This window comes from Furipterus horrens, unplaced genomic scaffold (genome assembly GCF_987537825.1).
Source record: "Furipterus horrens unplaced genomic scaffold, mFurHor1.1.pri manual_scaffold_9, whole genome shotgun sequence".
Lineage (NCBI taxonomy): Eukaryota > Metazoa > Chordata > Mammalia > Chiroptera > Furipteridae > Furipterus > Furipterus horrens.
Genome location: NW_028327179.1, coordinates 92,925,791 through 92,943,296, shown reverse-complemented (window position 1 = coordinate 92,943,296; position 17,506 = coordinate 92,925,791). Strand labels below are relative to the sequence as shown.

The following is a 17,506-nucleotide window of genomic DNA, read 5'->3' as shown; positions in this document are numbered from 1 at the left end:
AGGGTAGCTGGAGGTGGAAGACATTGTAACGGGGATAAATGGTAACGGAAAAAGTACAATAAAAACAAACTATCAAAAATAGATAAGTGGACAAAGAAGAAGTGGCGCATATATACAATGAAGTATGGCTTAGCCTTAAAAAAAAAAAAAAAAAAAGAAATATTGCCATCTGCAACAGCATGGATGTCCCTACGGGCCATTGTGCTGAGTGACAAAAGTCAGACTAGAGAAAGGCAAATGCCATATGATTTCACTTATCAGTGGAATGTAGAAAACAAAATAAACTCAATAAGCAGAAATGGCAACAGACTCAGATGCAGAGGACATTTTGACGGTTGCCAGATGGGAGGGGGGTGGGTGGAAGAGGTGAAGGGCTTAAGGGGTACAAATTGGTTGTCATAGAACAGTCACAGGGATGTAAAGTGCAGCACAGGGAACACAGTCAATAATACGGGAATAACTGTGTGGTGCCAGATGAGTACCAGAATTATCAGGGCAATCATTTCATAAGTTATGTAAGTGTCTCGCCACTGGGTTGTACACTGAAAACCAATATAATATTGTACATCAACTGTAATTGAAAGATAAAAATTATTTTAAAAAGAGAATACAGGATCAGAGACATAAAGATCCACCTGAACTACAAGAGGGCCTCATTTGGAGCCCGGGTCTTCCTCTGCTCAGTGCTAATTTCCTAACTGGCTCTCAGCCCTTAAACTTTTCCTCATTGTGTCACCAGGGAACATGTATCTGAATGGTTCTACTGAACTGGGCAGGGCACTTGAACTTCATGTCACTCTGATAAAAGATGTGCTTCATCTGAGCAAGAAATGCGGTTGTGTGAGCAACTTCACTGTGTCCTTCACAGGTGGCAGGCAGTGCAGAAGCTGATGCAATTTTAGATTATGGCAAAGATTTAGAAACCATCTCACTGCTCCTTTGTTCTCGTTTCCCACTCACACCCCAGGGAAATTCTGCCAATTTCTCCTGAGAACTTACTGGGTGTCTGGCCGAACTGATGATGTCACCAAAATGGTGGGCTGGGAGATCCCGGCCTTAGCCCACAACAAGGCCGGCAGGTCGACAACGATGTGTGAATGAAAACGGGGAGATGTTGGCCGAAGGGCGCAAACTTCTAATTATGAGATAAATAAGTTCTGGGGGTCTAATGTACAGCATAGTGATTATCGCCAATAATGCTGCATTCTATACTTTCAAGTTGCTAGGAGAGTAGGTCTGGAATGTTCTCACTACCAACAAGGAGTGGTATTTACGTGAAGGGGTGGAGGTGTTAGCTGACACTATGGTGACAGTCATTTCACAATATATTGTACACCTTAAATTCACATGCTACATATCAATTATACTTTGAGAAGTGTGGGAAAAATAAAGTTAATAAAATAAACTTAGATTGCTTAACAAAAAAAAAAAAAAAAAGGAAAAATGAATTGCTCAATCTCTAAAGTGTTAGGGACCAAAAGATTAAGGCTTAGATTGTCAAGTTGGAGCATGTGTACCCTTGAAGTCAGTGAAACATAGGTTGCTGAGGGGTACTCAGAGTCTTGGGATAAATTAGTACATCTTCTTGAAGCATCAAGTTTGCTGAAAGATTTCTTTGGGAAAAAAGTTCTAAATCTCTGTTCCTTTTTAGTCACACGTAAGGGCAAGCAAAACTAGTAAAATTTGATTTTTTTTCTTATGTTGGGCAATTATTGTATTTGTCTTGCCTTCAAAGCACAGAGAAGAGAAAACTTCAGGTGAAGGGAATAGTGGGAAAATGGGTTTGGTTGTTACTGAGGGCCCCTTTGGTGTTATTGCTGTCATCCCATTGCACTGAAAGCTCTGCTTCGTATTATTTTAATTATTTTTACTCAACAAACCCATATAGTATCAGCTTTGTAATAGGTACCGTCTAAGTATTTTGTAAATGTTAACTCATAGCGACTTTATGAAATAGTTAATTTAATTCGGTTCAATTTTTCCAATGTGATAATGCAACAGCTTTACTGTTCACCAAAGAGATAAGAAGGAAAAATTTGGGGTCCATTTTTCTTGGTGGTATTTAAAACCTCATTCTTACGTGAAACAAACAAGAATAAATTATGGAGACAACGCAAAAGTTAAAAAGATATTTAAGATAAGTCAAAGTTTTCAGAAATATTTCTGGCTCTGGGCAGGCTATGAAGTCAAGTTGACTCTTCTACTAAAATGGCTGGAGAGCAGCTGTTTAAGGTTTCATGTTTTATTCTAATGACAGACTATGTAATAATAAAATCTATAAGAACCAGAATTGTAAAGTTTTCATAAAGTGAAAAGCTTCAGTCTGATATTTTGGGACCATGTCTCCATGTGGCCCTTGGAACCATAACCCAAAAGTGGCTGATGATTTGGGGAGTCACAAATGCCTGGAGAACATGGAAGAAGCCCAAGTGGGGAGCTGGAAGGAGGGAGGGCTGGAGGGTGGGTGAAATCAGAAGCAGTATCTTTTTCTGTTTAGAACCCTCAAGAGAATTGTGTTATATTCCTGCAGAGCTGCCTGTAAATATACATTCCATTTTCTCACTGGCTTTCATTTTAATCATGATGCTTGATCTTTCTGATTGCTCTTCAATGCATAGTGATTTCTAACACTGGAGTTTTAAGTTGTTCACAAGGTAGGGATCTAAACAAATGTGGTATATCCATACAATGGAATATTATTTGGCCATTAAAAGAAATGATATTCTGATGTATGTTACAACTTGGATGGACCTAGAAACACTGCACAGCGTGAAAGAAGCTAGACACAAAGGCCACCTACTGTATGATTTCATTTGTATGAAATGTTCAAAACAGGAAAACTAGGGAGACAGAAAGTAGGCCAGTGGTTGCCAGTGACGAGGGGAGGGTGGGGGAGGGGTCAGCGGGAAGTGACTGCTAGCGGGCATGGGTTTTCTTTTTTTTTTTTAAAGTGATGAAAATATTATGAAATTTGGTAGTGGTTATAGTTGTGCAACTTTTGTGAATTCACTAAAAACCACTGATTTTAAATGGTGAACATTATGTGTGAATTATAGCTCAATAAAAAAATTAGTGGTCTCTGAACAAATAGGCAAACACGAAAGAAAAAGAAGGCTGCCCTTTTAGAGAAAGTTTGGCAAATGTTTCTGTAACATGGGCCATTTCCTCCTCTCCCTCCACTCCCCAGATGTGCTTTGTGGATTTGTTTCTTTGCATACGTTTTAAATCCTTGCCCATGTATGAAGGAGTTTAGCCCTAAGCCCCCTTCAAGGGCCTCATCAGTCCCTAAGTTCTTGGCCTGAGTAAGGAATTTGGCATTTGAAAATTCGTTCCTCTTGGGGAGTCCAACATCCCTTGGCCGAGAAAAGTGATGTCAGGCCCACCATTAATACGAGGAGAGGGAGGGCGGAGGAAAGCTCTCACCTTTCCACAGTAGAAAATCTCCTCTCTCCGCACCTTTCCTTCCGCTATCTTCTCTCTGATGGCTTCGCCCACCTCGTGTTCGTTCTGGTAGACGTAGGCCCCATCGATGTGCCGGTACCCAATGTCTATGGCTGTCTTCACTGATGTCACACAGATCCCCTTAGGGGCCTGAAATGACAAGGAGGTTGGGGTTTGGGAGAAAAGAAATGAGTCTTCCCTTTAGTGGAATCGTTATTAATCAGGACAATTTGCTGTCCATTGTTTTCAAGTGAACAAGTGAACATGTCAGGTTCCCAATTCTTTGCTGTTGTGCTTGGAAGATGGTAACTGGAGGCTGGAAAAAAAGGCCTCCCAAGGAGTGTCCTGCCCTCAGTGGGAGACTCCATCCATCATCCCGGGACCACCCTCAGCTTTGTGCCTTCAGAAATGTGACTTCGTCAATTTTATCAGTGACAGGAGATCTCATGTTATCTGTTCTATAGGAGGGCACAAGTTTATGGGCGATTGCTCAATTATAAATCAAAGGCTTGGGTGAATGAACTGAGATATATCCATGGAATGGAATACTACCCAGTAATAGAAAAGCAATAAACTATTGATACACACAGCAACATGGATGCTATCAAATAATTATACTGAAGGAGAGAAGCCAAACCAAAAAGAATAGATATTTTATGATTCCATTTATATCAAATGCTAGAAAATGAAAACTAATTTATAGCGACAGACACAGATCAGTGATTGCCTGGGGTGGGGGTTGTGGACATGGGATTACATGTGATTGCAAAGGATCATGAAGAAGCTTGGCAGTGATGGATACATTCACCATCTCGAATGTGGTGATGGCTTCATGGGTTCGTATTTGTGTGAAGCTCATCTGATTGTATACTTTAAGTATGTGCAGTTATTTTGTACGTCAATTAGACCTCAATAAGGCTGGGAAAAAAGATTGTTGAGGGGCATGCTAGACTTTTCAAGGTATGTTCTGATCAAATTTAGTAGCCAAAATGTTGTTTATTTTATTAACCAGCATGAAGCATAAGAATGAGAATATCCTCTCCCCTGAATATTGACTGGAAAAAAAGTGACAAACTCTTAACACGAGGTATCCATTTTTCAGACTGCACATAAATTACTGTTCTTTAGTTATGATGACTTTTTAAAAATTTGCATGCCATTTGTTGATAACATTACATAAATTTCAGGTGTGCAACATTATAATTTGGTATCTTTATACTCTATTGTGTGCTCACTACCAAAAGTTTAGTTTCCTTTCACTATTATATATTTGACCCCCCCTTACTTATTTTACCCTGCCCCCCCAATCACCTTCCCTTCTGGTAACCACCATTTTGTTGTCTATATCTATGAACTTTTTTGTTTTATTTTCTTAGTTTATTACATTTTTGTTTTATATTCCACACATAAGTGGTTTTTGTCCTTTTCTGTCTTACCTATTTCATTTAGCATAGAATCCTCAAGATTCATCATGTTGTCACAAATGGCAATATTTAATCTTTTTTATAGCTGAATAATATTTTTCTATATATATTAAATTGTCTTTACCCATTTATCTGTTCGTAGACACGTAGGTTTTTACCATATCTTGGCTATTGTAAATAATACTGCATTAACATAAGGGTACGTATGTCTTTTCAAATTAGTGTTTTCATATTCTTTGGATAAATACCCAAAAGAGGAATGGCTGGATCATGTGGTAGTTGCATTCTTAATTTTTCGAGGACCCTCCTTACTGTTTTCACAGTGGTTGCACCGATTTACAATCCCTCCAACAGTGTATAAGGGTGCCTTTTTCTCCACATCCTCTTCAATACTGTCCTCGGGATAAAAGCCATTCTAATAGTTATGAGATAGTATCACATTGCAATTTTGATTTGCATTTCCTTAATAATTAGTGACGGTAAACATTTTTCTTCATATGCCCGTTGGCCATCTCTATGTTTTCCTCAGAAAAATGTCTATTCAGATCTCTGCCAGTTTTTAATCGGGTTTTTTGGTTTCATCTTTTTTGTACTTATATGAGTTATTTAATACTCAAATATATATATTTGTTTTGGGTAATATGGACATTTTAATGATGTTAATTCTTCCTATCCACGAGCATGGCATATGCGTCTATTTATTTCCATTTTCTTTAGTTTCTTTTTTCAGTGTCTTGTAATTTTCCAAGTATAAGTCTTTTACCTACTTGGTTAAATTTATTCCGAGGAATTTAATTTTATTTTTTGAGGCAGTTGAAAATGGGGTTATTTTTTTAGTTTCCCTTTCTGATAGTTCATTACTGGTGTATGAAAATGCAACCGATTTGGGGATAGTTATTTTGTATCCTACTACTATACTAAATTCATTTATCAGTGCTAGTAGTTTTTGGTGAAATCTTTAGGGTTCTCTCTCTATAGTATCGTGTCATCTGCGAACAATGACAGCTTGGCAGGCAGGGTCCACAGGGAATCTGGAGGGTGGGACAGTGGTTATCCCCAGGATGATGCCGTGTGTGTGTTGGCAGAGCATTGCCAGCTGGGCTAGTGGGTAAAAGGGCCCTTGCCCCAGAGCCACATGGCCGTCTCTTCCAGTGTGTCTCTGACACCCCCCGAGTCTAAATGAACCTCCTGGAGAGCCTTATAAGAAAAACTGCAGCAGGCCCAGGGTGCCTGCAGCTAGCTAATTTTTTCGCAAGGCAGGAGCTTGGCAGGGCTAGGCCACAGGGAGTCAGGAGGTTGGGGCCAGTGCAGCTCTCTGGGCTGACACATTATGGAGGGAAGTGCAGAAGAAACCATGTCTGTGGGTGACCTGGGAGAGGACTCAGCTCGGGGGCAATGGCGGATATCCCTCTAGCCCTCTCCCTCAAGCCACACAACCCAGTCTCACCCCGTATGACTTTAGTTTGCGCTGAGTTACCCTTCCTCCATTGGAGCCCGGGGTGAATACTTGTGAATGCAATTTTGTGCGTTGGTGCTTTGAGGGGGTGCCTGGGTTTCTAGCAGCTTCCCGGCTGTCCCTGGTAGATGGATTCTCCACTTATTTTTATACAAAGATAGTATGTGGGCTTTTCTTCTTGGCACTGGGACTCCTGGCTCAGAGCCTGGACTGGGGCTGAGACCCTTCTCTCCTCAGAGGGGTCCTCTGCAGCTGAGATATCCCTCTGCATTCCCTACCACACTGCATGTCAGTGTGGGACCTGTCATTTTCTCATCTCTACCCTTCCTCCTACTCTCCACATGGCTCTTCTGTATGTCCGTGGTTCTCAGAGTTCTGTTCAGCTAGTCTTCAGTTGGTTATTCAGGTTGATTGTATTATAATTTAGTTGTAATTCCTATTTGGTTCTGGGAGGAGGTAAGTGTGATTTCCACCAACCCTGCCACCATCTTGGATCTCCTATAGTATTCTCTTATAATCATTTATATTTCTGTGGTATCCATAATAACTTCTCCTCATTCACCTCTGATTTTATTTGACTTACCTCTTTTTTCCTCAGTGACTCTAGCTAAATTTTATCATTTAAAAAAATATTTTGAAAGAACCAATAGAAAACATTTTCTATTATCTTTTTATTCTGTTTCTTTTATTTCTGCCTGTATTTTTATTATTTTCATCCTTCTAATAATGTTGGGCTTCATATGTTCTTCTTCTAGTTCCTTAAGGTGTAAGGTTGTTTATTTGGTGTTTTTCTTGTTTTTTGAAGGAGGCCTGTATTGCTATAAAGTTCTATTTGAGCATCCTTTTGGTGCATCCCAAAGATTTTGGTGTGTTATATTTTTATTTTCATTTGTCTCTATGCATCATTCAATTTCTTCATTGACCCAATAGTTGTTGACAGCATGTTGTCTGATCTCCACATATTCATAATTTTCTAGTTCTCTTCTTGTAGTTGATTTCCTGTTTATATTATTGTGGTTGGAAAAAGTGCTGATATCATTTCAATTTTATTAAATTTATTGAGATTTTTTTTGTGTGTGTTCCAACATATTGTTTACCCTTGATAATGCTCCATGTACAATTGAGAAGAATTTGTATTCTGTCACTTTGTGGTGAAAGGCTTTCTAAATGCTTATTAAGTCCATCCGCTCTAGTATTGATTTAAGGCTGATTTTTTTGTTTGTTTGTTTACTTTCTGTCTAGATGATCTATCCATTGGTGTAAGTGGGGTGATATGGTCTCCTACTATTATTTATTGTGCTACTATTAATTTCTCCCTTTGGGTCTGTTAATGTGCTTTATATATTTTGGTGCTCCTAGGTTGGGTGTGTGTATATTAATAAATGTATGTATTCTTGGTGGATTGTCCCCTTTATTATAAAATGTTCATTATTGTCTTTTGTTTCTTTTTTGGTCTTGAAATCTGTTTTGTCTGATATCAGTATGGCTGTGCCCATTTTATTCTGGATACCATTTGCTTAGAGAATTAGCTTTCACCCCTTCCCTTTGAGCCTATGTTTGTCTTCGGAGCTGAGATTTGTCACCTGCTCTGTGCTTTTTGATTAGTAAATTCAATCTATTTACATATAGGGTGATTATTGATATATGAGGACACATTGGTAACTGCCATTATATATTTTGTTTCCTGATTGCTGTTTCTTTTTCCAATGCTCCCTGGGTTGAGCAGAGGAGGGGGATGAGATGGATCTTAAGGAGAAAGCAAGGGATATTGAAAAGATGGCATGGTTCTGAGAAGGGGTTCTGAGCCTTGTGTGCTCTACTTCCTCCAGCCCAGGGGCAGAATGGACTTGATGTTTTGTAGAGGCATCAGCTATTCTCTGTAAAAAGTCACAGAGGTTTGCTAAATATGTAAATATGTAGGAGCTTCAGATGTTCTCTGTAAGAAGTAGCAAAGACTTGCTAAAAAGCCTTAGAGAAAGGAATGTAAGGGAGGAGTGTCGCAGCCATTCGGTGATTTACAAGCTAAAAGACCCCAGCCCCTATCTTCTTCTATTTGCTTGTGTCTTGTTTATAACATTTGTGAAGTTATATTTTACAGGATATCTAGCCCTTTGAAGATAAATTGCTTTGCAGAGAATTCGTTCCTGGCTGGAGAGCTATGCTACCGCCAGAGATAACTTTATGGCCCTGAGAACTTTTGGCCCTGAGAACATTATTCCTGTTTGACACTCCTGCAGCCCTGTCCTGACCCCCTGCTTCCCAAAAGCAGCTTCTCACTAGAGGAGCCAAATCCTATATAAACCCTGCCTAAAATCCCATTCCTGTCAGTGCTTTGTTTGAGACAAGTTCTCTGCCTGACCACCGGCAAATAAATCCTTTGCTTGCTTCAATCATCTGCTCCGGTGTGTTCAATCTCACTTACGTAGCCGCAACAATTTCAGGCTCCTTTCGTGTTTCTTAAGGGCTCGGATGTCACCTCTCCTTTGCCCCATGTGCAAAGCTGTTGGCTCACTCTCCAGGTTGTAAAAACTATTTGCAGGTACAGAAATCTCATCAGAGCTACCCAGGAAGAAATACTGGATCAATTATGACCCCATCCACCTTCCTACTCCACCTCCTCCCCACAGCTTGACATTCCTTGAGCTACATCTTTGAACAAGTGTTATCTCTCTTAAGATGCTTCAGCTTTGCCTTATCCTGTGGTTATATGTGTATTTGTTTCTGCTGCCTCAGTCATCCGCTTACAGAATTTGAATTCCTTGTTTCTAGCCCATTGTTTTGATTCCTGTATTGCATACAAAAATGCCTCACATGTGGTAGGCATACAAGAAACGCTTATGGAACTGAATTATTGTTCATTTTCCAAAACAGTTGCCATCATCCTGGATTTGTGTCATTTGCACACCTGGTAGTATTCTTGAATTTTACTTGAAGTTTTTGGCTAATATTAGCTGTTAACTCTATGAGCTGATATTTGTACAAAGTGAATTAATTCCTAACAAAGCAAAGAAAAAAAAAAGGAATAAGACTCAAGTCTCTTGGCTATCAGACTTACCCAGAAGGAGCTGTGGGGAGAGAGCTAGAAATAAGGCAGATGTGTTGGGGGGCTATTATAGACTATTTCATCCCTGCATGAAAGCATTCGGGGAAGCTTCCATAGAGAAAAGTCACAGAGATGATTTGTACCCTTCAGTTTTTTCATTAGTGATCATTCGGTGAGGTAATACACAGAGTGCTTAGTGCCACTGAATGTTGGTTCGTCTCAGATTCCCTGAGTCCATAGGCACGAAGCACCTCGACAAGAAAGGTGGGCACATTGAGAGAGAAAAATGAGCCTCTGTAAGTCAGGAGCAGCTGGGTTGGTCAGCCTCACATGGCTCCATAAAACTTTTTCCAAGCCACTTCCCCACCGTTCCTGTCTCCACACGTTCCAGGGGACCCCAGACCAGGCAGATGTTGGAGGAGACGGCGTTCGTCTTCCTTATTTGAGCCTCCCATCTCTGCTCCGACCCCATCCCCCACCGAAGACATGCCTAGATCTTCACTTGGTGTCCTGCTCTGACTTCTGTAATCACAACTGAACAGGAGCCATGAGAACTATTGACTGGATTGACTATGTACACAAAACATGAATGAGTTCCAGTTAAAAGAGTTACCTCAACTGTAGCTCTTGAGGAGTGGAAGGGTTTGTTTTTTGTTTTGTTTTTGCAAAAACAGATTTATTTGTATGCACAACAAGGAAGGAAAACAGTCTTCTGTCAATTGGAGACAATTAAGATTCTTAATTAGCTGATTCTGGGACCTACTACAGTGGGAAGACTTGCTATGTTGCCTTCAGATGTTAAGACTGTTCGGCAGGCTTTTTTTTGGAGGGGGGGGTTGTCTTCTTGCTGGGCCTGCTTTTCTAATCCCTTATGATATGGATGCTGGAGTTCCAGAGAGTTTGTGTTCCTCTTCTGTCTATCCAGGTACGTTCCCATGAAACGTAAGAGATCTTTATCACTGTCTTCAGAAGCCACGGTCTTCAGGTTTGACAGAAGCTGGGTTAACTTGTTCTCCAACTCCCGAGCAGATTTGAGGGCTTTTATGCCAGTTCCCCAGTTTTCCATATCAGGCCTCTCAATCACCAGAAGGCAGATTTGATTCTCACGGCTTCTCAGATATCTTAGAAACTGTTTCCCATGCTCCCTCTTCACCTCAGCTTGGTCTTCGAAGAATGTGGCAAAGAGAGCAAAGAGAGGTGCTCCCACGTCTCCATTGTAATAACAGGACATAGATAAATAAGCATCACTGATGTGCAGCTCAGAAGCTGGCACGTGATTAAGAGCAATCCTACACTCTTCAGAGATGAGGTTCTTAACCTGGGAGGCCACTTCAGCTTTAGAGAGAACCAGGCATAAACAGTGCTACCCAGCAACCTATAGGACCTCTTAAATGAAAGGTTTTGAAGAGACTCTCAGGCATGTTAAGTGGAGAAGACTAAACATTGCCACCAGACCGCACCGCCAGGAATAAGACTGATTCTGAGGTTAAATCTAAATTAGTATTTTTATTTCAGGGTGAGCAACTGGGGACAGGTGTTCTAAGCCTCTGCCTCATCAGCCCTGGGTAGATAATAAAGGAGTTTTCAGTTTCTGGGCTCGGAGCAGAAAGCCATGAGTCTGCTTGGCATGAGATACTCCACTCTCTCCGCTCCCATCGGCCGCCTTCATCCCAGCTCTACCTCTTCTCCTAACCCAGACCGACTGGATACATGTTGTGTATCTTTCTTCACATTAGAGTTTCTGATTTTCTGAGACATACCATTAACTTCATATGTTATTGTACAACTGATAATATTTCTGATCACAAATGTGGTTTGTGCACACATGATCACTTCTAGCAGGGTTCCTCTTATTTCATATTCTTTAAGTGGTGTATGTCACTTAAGTAAGTTACAACTCTTTTTGGGAAATGGCACATGACTGCTCGTGAATGTCTCTAACCCATAGCATTTATATTTCCTAGGATATATATTTCAGAGCATGTGTTCCTAGATACTCTCACTCACAGAAATATACACAGGAAGTCATAGTCAGAAATACACAGCTTCATTAAATATAAGATACATTCATAACAGACAATAGAGTATAGGGATTAAAGCATAAGATCTGAACCCAAAGCACATTGGTTAAAATCCCTGCTCTGTTCCTTAGCAGTTTAAGTTTGGGGCAATTTATTCAACCTCTGTGTTCTCATCTATACAACTGGGTATTTCATTCAAAATGTGAGAATTAAATCAGAACATGCATTAATGTGAAGCACTTAAAAGAGTTCCTGGCACATGGTTAAGTGTTCAAAAAAATTAGGTATTATTATAGTATCCACTTGCATATCTATGCCCTCTGATATTCACATACATATGCATCCCCTTTCAAAAACTCATTCACTAGTTGGACAAACATTAGCTGAAAACCCATTACCTACTAGACACTATGCTGGGAAGATAGAGCTAAGCAAGACATAGTCCCCTTCCTAATGAATTTCACAGTCATGTGGGGAAGATTGCAGAGCAACAATGATTACAATATAGTATGGTAAGTGCAACAATAGAGGCAAGCAGAAGGGGCTACGTGAACACACAGGAGGGGCAAGTTGTGCTGGCCGGGACATGGGATTCTAAGGAGAGCTATCCTGAAGCTGAGTCCTCAAGGTTTAGTAGAAGTTAGCCACATGAACAAATCAAGAGAAAGGGGGTCCCAGGTAGAAGGCAGCATGTTCAAAGGCATGGAGATGGGAGTGATGTCTGAAGAACCTAGGTTGGTATGTTTTCCCCATAGGGAGAGGGTGGAAGAGTGGTGGTAGGAGCTGCTGGACAGATGGGTCTTGACTGAACCGTTAAGACCCAGTATGCAAGGAAAGGGATGTGAACTCTACATTATAATTGATAGGGGGCCATTGAAATGATTAAATAGAAGAGTGACATGATCAGATTTGGGCCCGAGGGAGCTCCCCATAGCTCCACTTTGGATAATTAATTGGAGGGGAACAAAACGGGAAGGATAGCCAAAAGATAAAATAAGAACCTAAACTAAGGTGGTGAGAATGGATAAAGAGCAGGCTGTAAACTGAGGAAATGTTTCTGAGATAAATTCAACACTGATTTAGCAATCATTAAGCATGGAATGCAGAAAAGGGGAGAAGTGAAGAAGAGGGCAGAACGAGCAAATGCCCTTAGATTTCTAGCTTGGATGGCTGGGGGTGGTACTATTTGCTAGGAGGAGGAGTGTTTTGGGGGGAAGGAGAGATGATGAACATATTTTGTCATGTTGACTTAGAGGTGCATACTTCATTGTATAGCAGATTTATCCAAGGAGCATGTTAAATGCATTTTCTTAGGCTCTATCCCTAGAGATCCAGATTCTATAGACCTGAGATGAAGCCTAAGGATCTGGATTAAATAAAAAAAAATGTCCCAGGTGGTTCTAATGTAGCCAGTCCACAGTTGTATAGGGAGATATAACAAACAGAATAGGAAATACAGATTTAGGAGTCCAGTGTGAGTGAATCAAAACTATACCTATTTTTTTTCTCAGATCCACAAAAAATAGAATATATTTTTTGGTGTGCTTCAGAATTTTAGTAATTAGTTTATGTGTGCCACGGGATGACAGAGTTTGAAAATCACTTATCTAGTGGCATTGGTTCTCAACCTTCCTAATGCCAAGACCCTTTAATACAGCTCCTCATGTTGTGGTGACCCCCAACCATAAAATTATTTTAGTTGCTACTTCATAACTGTAATTTTGTTACTGTTATGACTTGTAATGTAAATATCTGATATGCAGGATGTATTTTCATTGTTACAAATTGAATGTAATTAAAGCATAGTGATTAATCACAAAAGCAATATGTAATTATATATGTGTTTTCTGATGGTCTCAGGTGACCCCTGTGAAAGGGTTGTTCGACTCCCAAAGGGGTCACGACCCACAGGTTGAGAACCGCTGTCTAGAGGGTATTTATGCTAACTGAAATAAGTCAGACAGAGAAGGACAAAGAGCATATGATCTCACTTATATGTAAAATCTCAAGAACAAAATAAATGAACAAACAACACAGAAGCAGACTCATAAATACAGAGAACAAACCAACGGTTGACAGTTTGGAGTAGGGTGGGGCTTCTGGGTGAAAACAGTGAAGGGATTATGAAATACAAATTGGCAGTTACAAAATAATCACAGGGATATAAAGTACAGCAGAGGCAATACAGTAAATAATATTGTAATAACTATTTTTGGTGCCAGGATCGTATTTGAAATACTTGGAAGTCACCTTCTAAGTTCATGATTATCTAACTACTATACTATATACCAGAAGGTAATACAAAATAATATTGAATGTAAGCTGTAATTGGAAAACAAAATTTAAAATAAAAGAAAAAAAAATTAACCATTCTCTTTCCTGTGTTTTCAGAGAGATACTGTTTGTATTTCTAGGACAGCATTTACCCTCATCTTCATTTTTCATTAATTAGTTATTAGAAAGTGTGTCTCTTGTTTTAGATTTTTAATCCCTAGGTAGCAGAGACTATTCTCTTCATATTTGAGGTTTCTGGATCTTAGTGCTTCACACATGGTAGGTTTTCACTATATGTTTGTTAGACTAAACTAAAAATCCTCAAATATATGAACTTAAAATAAAAATCACAGGCCACAAATGCAGTAGTTTCATGTGCCTGAGATGAATCAGAAAACAAGCATCCAACTGAATTTTAGTAAGGGAAGCAGAAAGGTCCCATCCTCTAATCCAAAATCATTTTAAATCACAAACTGATATCATATAATGTTTGGCCCAATACTCATTCAGCCAAACATTAGCCCTTGGAGGTTGCTTTCACTATTGCAAAAAAAAATAAATCAATGAGACCCATTCAAAATGAAAAACAGATTATGCTTTAGGAAAGTTTCTTATATGAAGAAACAAATAGAAAGAGAGATAAACTTACCAACTTAGGATCTGAGTAGGTACCAAGCCCGATGATAGGAATGCTGTTTCCGTCGCTTAGAGGGATACGGTGATCTGCTGCACTGAGGTACATCTTGGAGAGAGCCCAGGACTTCAAATTTCTGGGAGTGATTCTGAACACTTTTTGAACAGGTAACCTAGGGCCTATTTAACCAAAGAAAGGAGGGCCAGAGGGAGGAGCAGTGGGAGGGGGGAGAGATTGACAGATCTATTTCTCAACCTGTTCTCTTACAGACTGTCCTGTAAATCCTAACTGAGGTTGTCCTTTGAACTTTATCAGACATCTAAATAACTCATTACGAGTTTATGCTTACTCCTCTTCAGAGAAAAGATGGAAAAAACAAACAAACAAACAAACAAGGAAACAAATCTAGCTGCGTTCTACCAGGTAGGATGCTCTTATTGCGAAGTAACAATCTATCTCAAATTCTCTTAAACTATAAAGGCAATTTATTGGTTCATATTCCTGAAAACTTCAACATTAGGGCTAACTTGAGGGGAGACTAGAGTCGTTTCCCAGGACTTCCCTGGAGATTGTGATGCAGAGGACAGAGAAGAGGTCTGGGATTTTTATCACCTGGTTAAATTTGGGAAACACTGGACTAGAGGGAAAAAATGATATGGCCAAGAACCAGTTCCTCCCTCTCCAGTTCTTCCCTTTGTCTCCTGCCTCTCTCAGCTAACTCTTCTCTTATCATTGAAAGACAGTAACCAGTCCTTGAGGTGACTCTCTTCTAGGTTCAAGTCCAACAAAAAAAGAGAGCTTCCTCCGTATCTCAACAATAATCCAGGAATGGAGTCTTTTTGTTGCCTCAACTGACCTTCTTCATTGAATGATTACTGCTTAAGTCACTCATGGGGTCAAAAGAAATAAAAGACTGATTTGACTGGCTTCAGAGAATTAGAAGCCATTTCTAAATGTGGATGTGGAGGTAATCCCTCCTGGAAAGATTCCAGATATTGTTAAGAAAAAGAAAAGAAGTAATAATTAGACAATTGTCTATTACAGTCTTCCTCTAAGGCAGCAATTTTCAACCTTCTCATCTGATGGCACACATAAATTAATTATTAAAATTCTGTGGCACACCAAAAAATATATTTTTTGCTGATCTGACCGAAAAAGGAAAAAAAGGAATAATATTGATTCATTTACACCAGATGGTTATTGTTGTGTTGGCCGTTGTAATTTTTTTACGTTTTTCCAACATGTATTTATTATTAGTTAAGCCATGATTCAGGATCCCAGGATGGGATGTATCCAGGTCATCCCTTACCTCCCTGGGAGAAGAATGGATGGCATAGGACAGGCGGGATGCAGCCAGTTCAGATCTTCCCAGGAAATAAACCTTCTGCCTGGTGGTCGTCCCAGGCCGACACCCAGGATATGGGGCAAACGGACTGGTATACATGCTGGTACCATTCACACACAGAGACAACGCCCCATTTAGCAGTGATGCCTTCTCACAGTGGTGGAAGTCCAGGTCGTTCTGCCAACAGTTCCTGGTCTGGTTCTGGTTGGGGAAGTGGCTATCAAAAGGGGCAGTCTTGTAGTTCCTGATTTTGGTCTCAATGTCTTCTGCCATGTTCCCGACTCTTAAAGATTTCCCCTAAAGCCACACACAACTCAATGGGACCCTCAGCAAAGAGGTCTTAGTCTTGCCCCGTTGTCATTTATTTTTTATTTGACAATCTAAAGAAAAAGAAGTCTGTGTCCCTGAGTAAAAGTCATGTATTGCATGTTTTAAAAAAATTCTTCTAGTGTTCTGGTCAAGATGGCAGCCTAGGTAAATACAGTACTCACCTCCTCCCACAGTCACATCAGAGTTATATCTAAACTACAGAACAACCATCATTCAGAACCGCCTGAAGTCCTACAACTATGGAATTAAAGAAGAAACCACATTGAGACAGGAAGGAGGGTGGAGACACTGAATGGGCCTGTCCCAGACCCACGGGTATGATGAATAAAAATTGGGAGGGATATCTCAGCTGGACAGGTCCCCTCTAAGGAGTGAGGGGTTCCAGCCCCACACCAGGCCCCCCTGTCCAGGGTTCCAGTGCCAGGATGAGAAGTCACCATAACTTCTTGCTGAAATACTGTCCCATAACAACAACAACAAAAAGGTTGTGGTTCAATCCCCAGTCAGGGCACATGTCTAGGTTGCAGGCTCAGTTCTCAGTCTGGGGTGTACGGGAGGCAATCATTGATGCTTAACTCTACCACCAATACTTCTCTCTCTTCCTTCCTGTTTCCTTTCCTCTCTCTCTAAAAAGCAATGAAAAAAATGTCCTTGGGTGAGGATTTTAAAAAAACAGTGAAGATTGAGGCTGAGGGAGATGGAGGGTGGCTGGAGTCCCAGGCAGTTCCTCTTAAAGGGCCTGTGCATAGACTTACTTGGACTCACTCCCTTTGAGCTCCAGTTCTGGGGCAGCAGCTTGAAAGGCACCAGAGACATATGGGGAAGAACTGAATTGTCCAGCATCAGGGTGAGAATGGGGTGGGGGCAGCTTTCTCCCAGACAGAAGCTATTGTTCCTTTGATGAGCCCTCCACCCATAGAGCTGGCAGCCAGGTGCCATATTTGAGACTCCATCAAACTGGCTCACACTGTTTGCCCCATACTAATGATTCCCTGAGGCCCCAGCCCACCCAACTTTTGGCCCCACCCAAGCTGTTTCAAGTGGCTTTTCTATATAGCTGGAAGGGCCTGTCTTGGCTCATGATTCAGATTTTTCTAAACTCTCTCAAACGAGAAGGCTCTGGCCTTAGTGTGCTCTGTGCCTCTTGCTAAGTGGGCCCAGACCCAGCACCGGCAGCAGCCATTTTGGCTCACATTTGACTTTACCCTGACACCTCCAAGCCCAGCACAAGTAGTAGCCACGTGCAAATCGCATTGTAGCTCATGCTGCGTGGTTCTTGGAAGAACCCGGCAGGGGTTGACATTGGCCTGCACCTTTCAAGAGGCCCCAGAGCCAGTACACCCAGTGGGTAGGTTCAGAACATGTTGAAGCACTGTATCCCAACCACCTTCACAAACAACCTCAAGGGGCAGACTCAGTGGCCACCAGAACCACACTGAAGTAAATCCTGCTCTGTGGGGTGGGTCCCTCTGCAGCTGATCCTCCATGGTGGTCAGCAGTTGGTGGTTAACAGTCATGGCCAGCCCTTGCAGATGATG

The 17,506-nt window shown here is 40.9% G+C and overlaps 2 protein-coding genes and 1 pseudogene across 2 annotated transcripts in view; all 3 read right to left on the bottom strand.

Annotated features, from left to right (window-relative positions):
- Positions 1-14,465, bottom strand: part of AKR1D1 (aldo-keto reductase family 1 member D1) — a 36,516-nt gene extending 22,051 nt beyond the window's left edge. Inside the window, exons 1-2 of the mRNA XM_090286812.1 lie at positions 14,309-14,465; positions 3,424-3,591 (exon numbers count right to left, since the gene is read on the bottom strand). Coding sequence (XP_090142938.1) covers positions 3,424-3,591; positions 14,309-14,401 — 261 coding nt within the window. The 5' untranslated portion in view covers positions 14,402-14,465. The remainder of the gene's footprint in view (positions 1-3,423; positions 3,592-14,308) is intronic.
- On the bottom strand, positions 10,107-11,033 carry LOC150002192 (ferritin, heavy subunit-like). The gene is made up of 2 exons (XM_090287760.1): positions 11,001-11,033; positions 10,107-10,727 (listed from the first exon to the last, which is right to left on the bottom strand). Exons 1-2 carry the CDS (start codon positions 11,031-11,033, stop codon positions 10,107-10,109), a joined length of 654 nt encoding a protein of 217 aa, XP_090143886.1.
- Positions 14,466-15,651: 1,186 nt separating the features above from the next.
- On the bottom strand, positions 15,652-15,911 carry LOC150002190 (cytochrome c oxidase subunit 6B1 pseudogene; annotated as a pseudogene).
- Between the last annotated feature and the right edge of the window lie 1,595 nt (positions 15,912-17,506).

Coding starts and splice junctions, on each gene's coding strand:
- LOC150002192 (XM_090287760.1), bottom strand. CDS start 11,033: ATGAAGGCGGCCGATGGGAGCGGAGAGAGTGGA. Junction 10,728..11,000: donor ATGGGAGCGGAGAGAGTGGA/GTATCTCATGCC, acceptor GTTGCTGGGTAG/CACTGTTTATGCCTGGTTCT.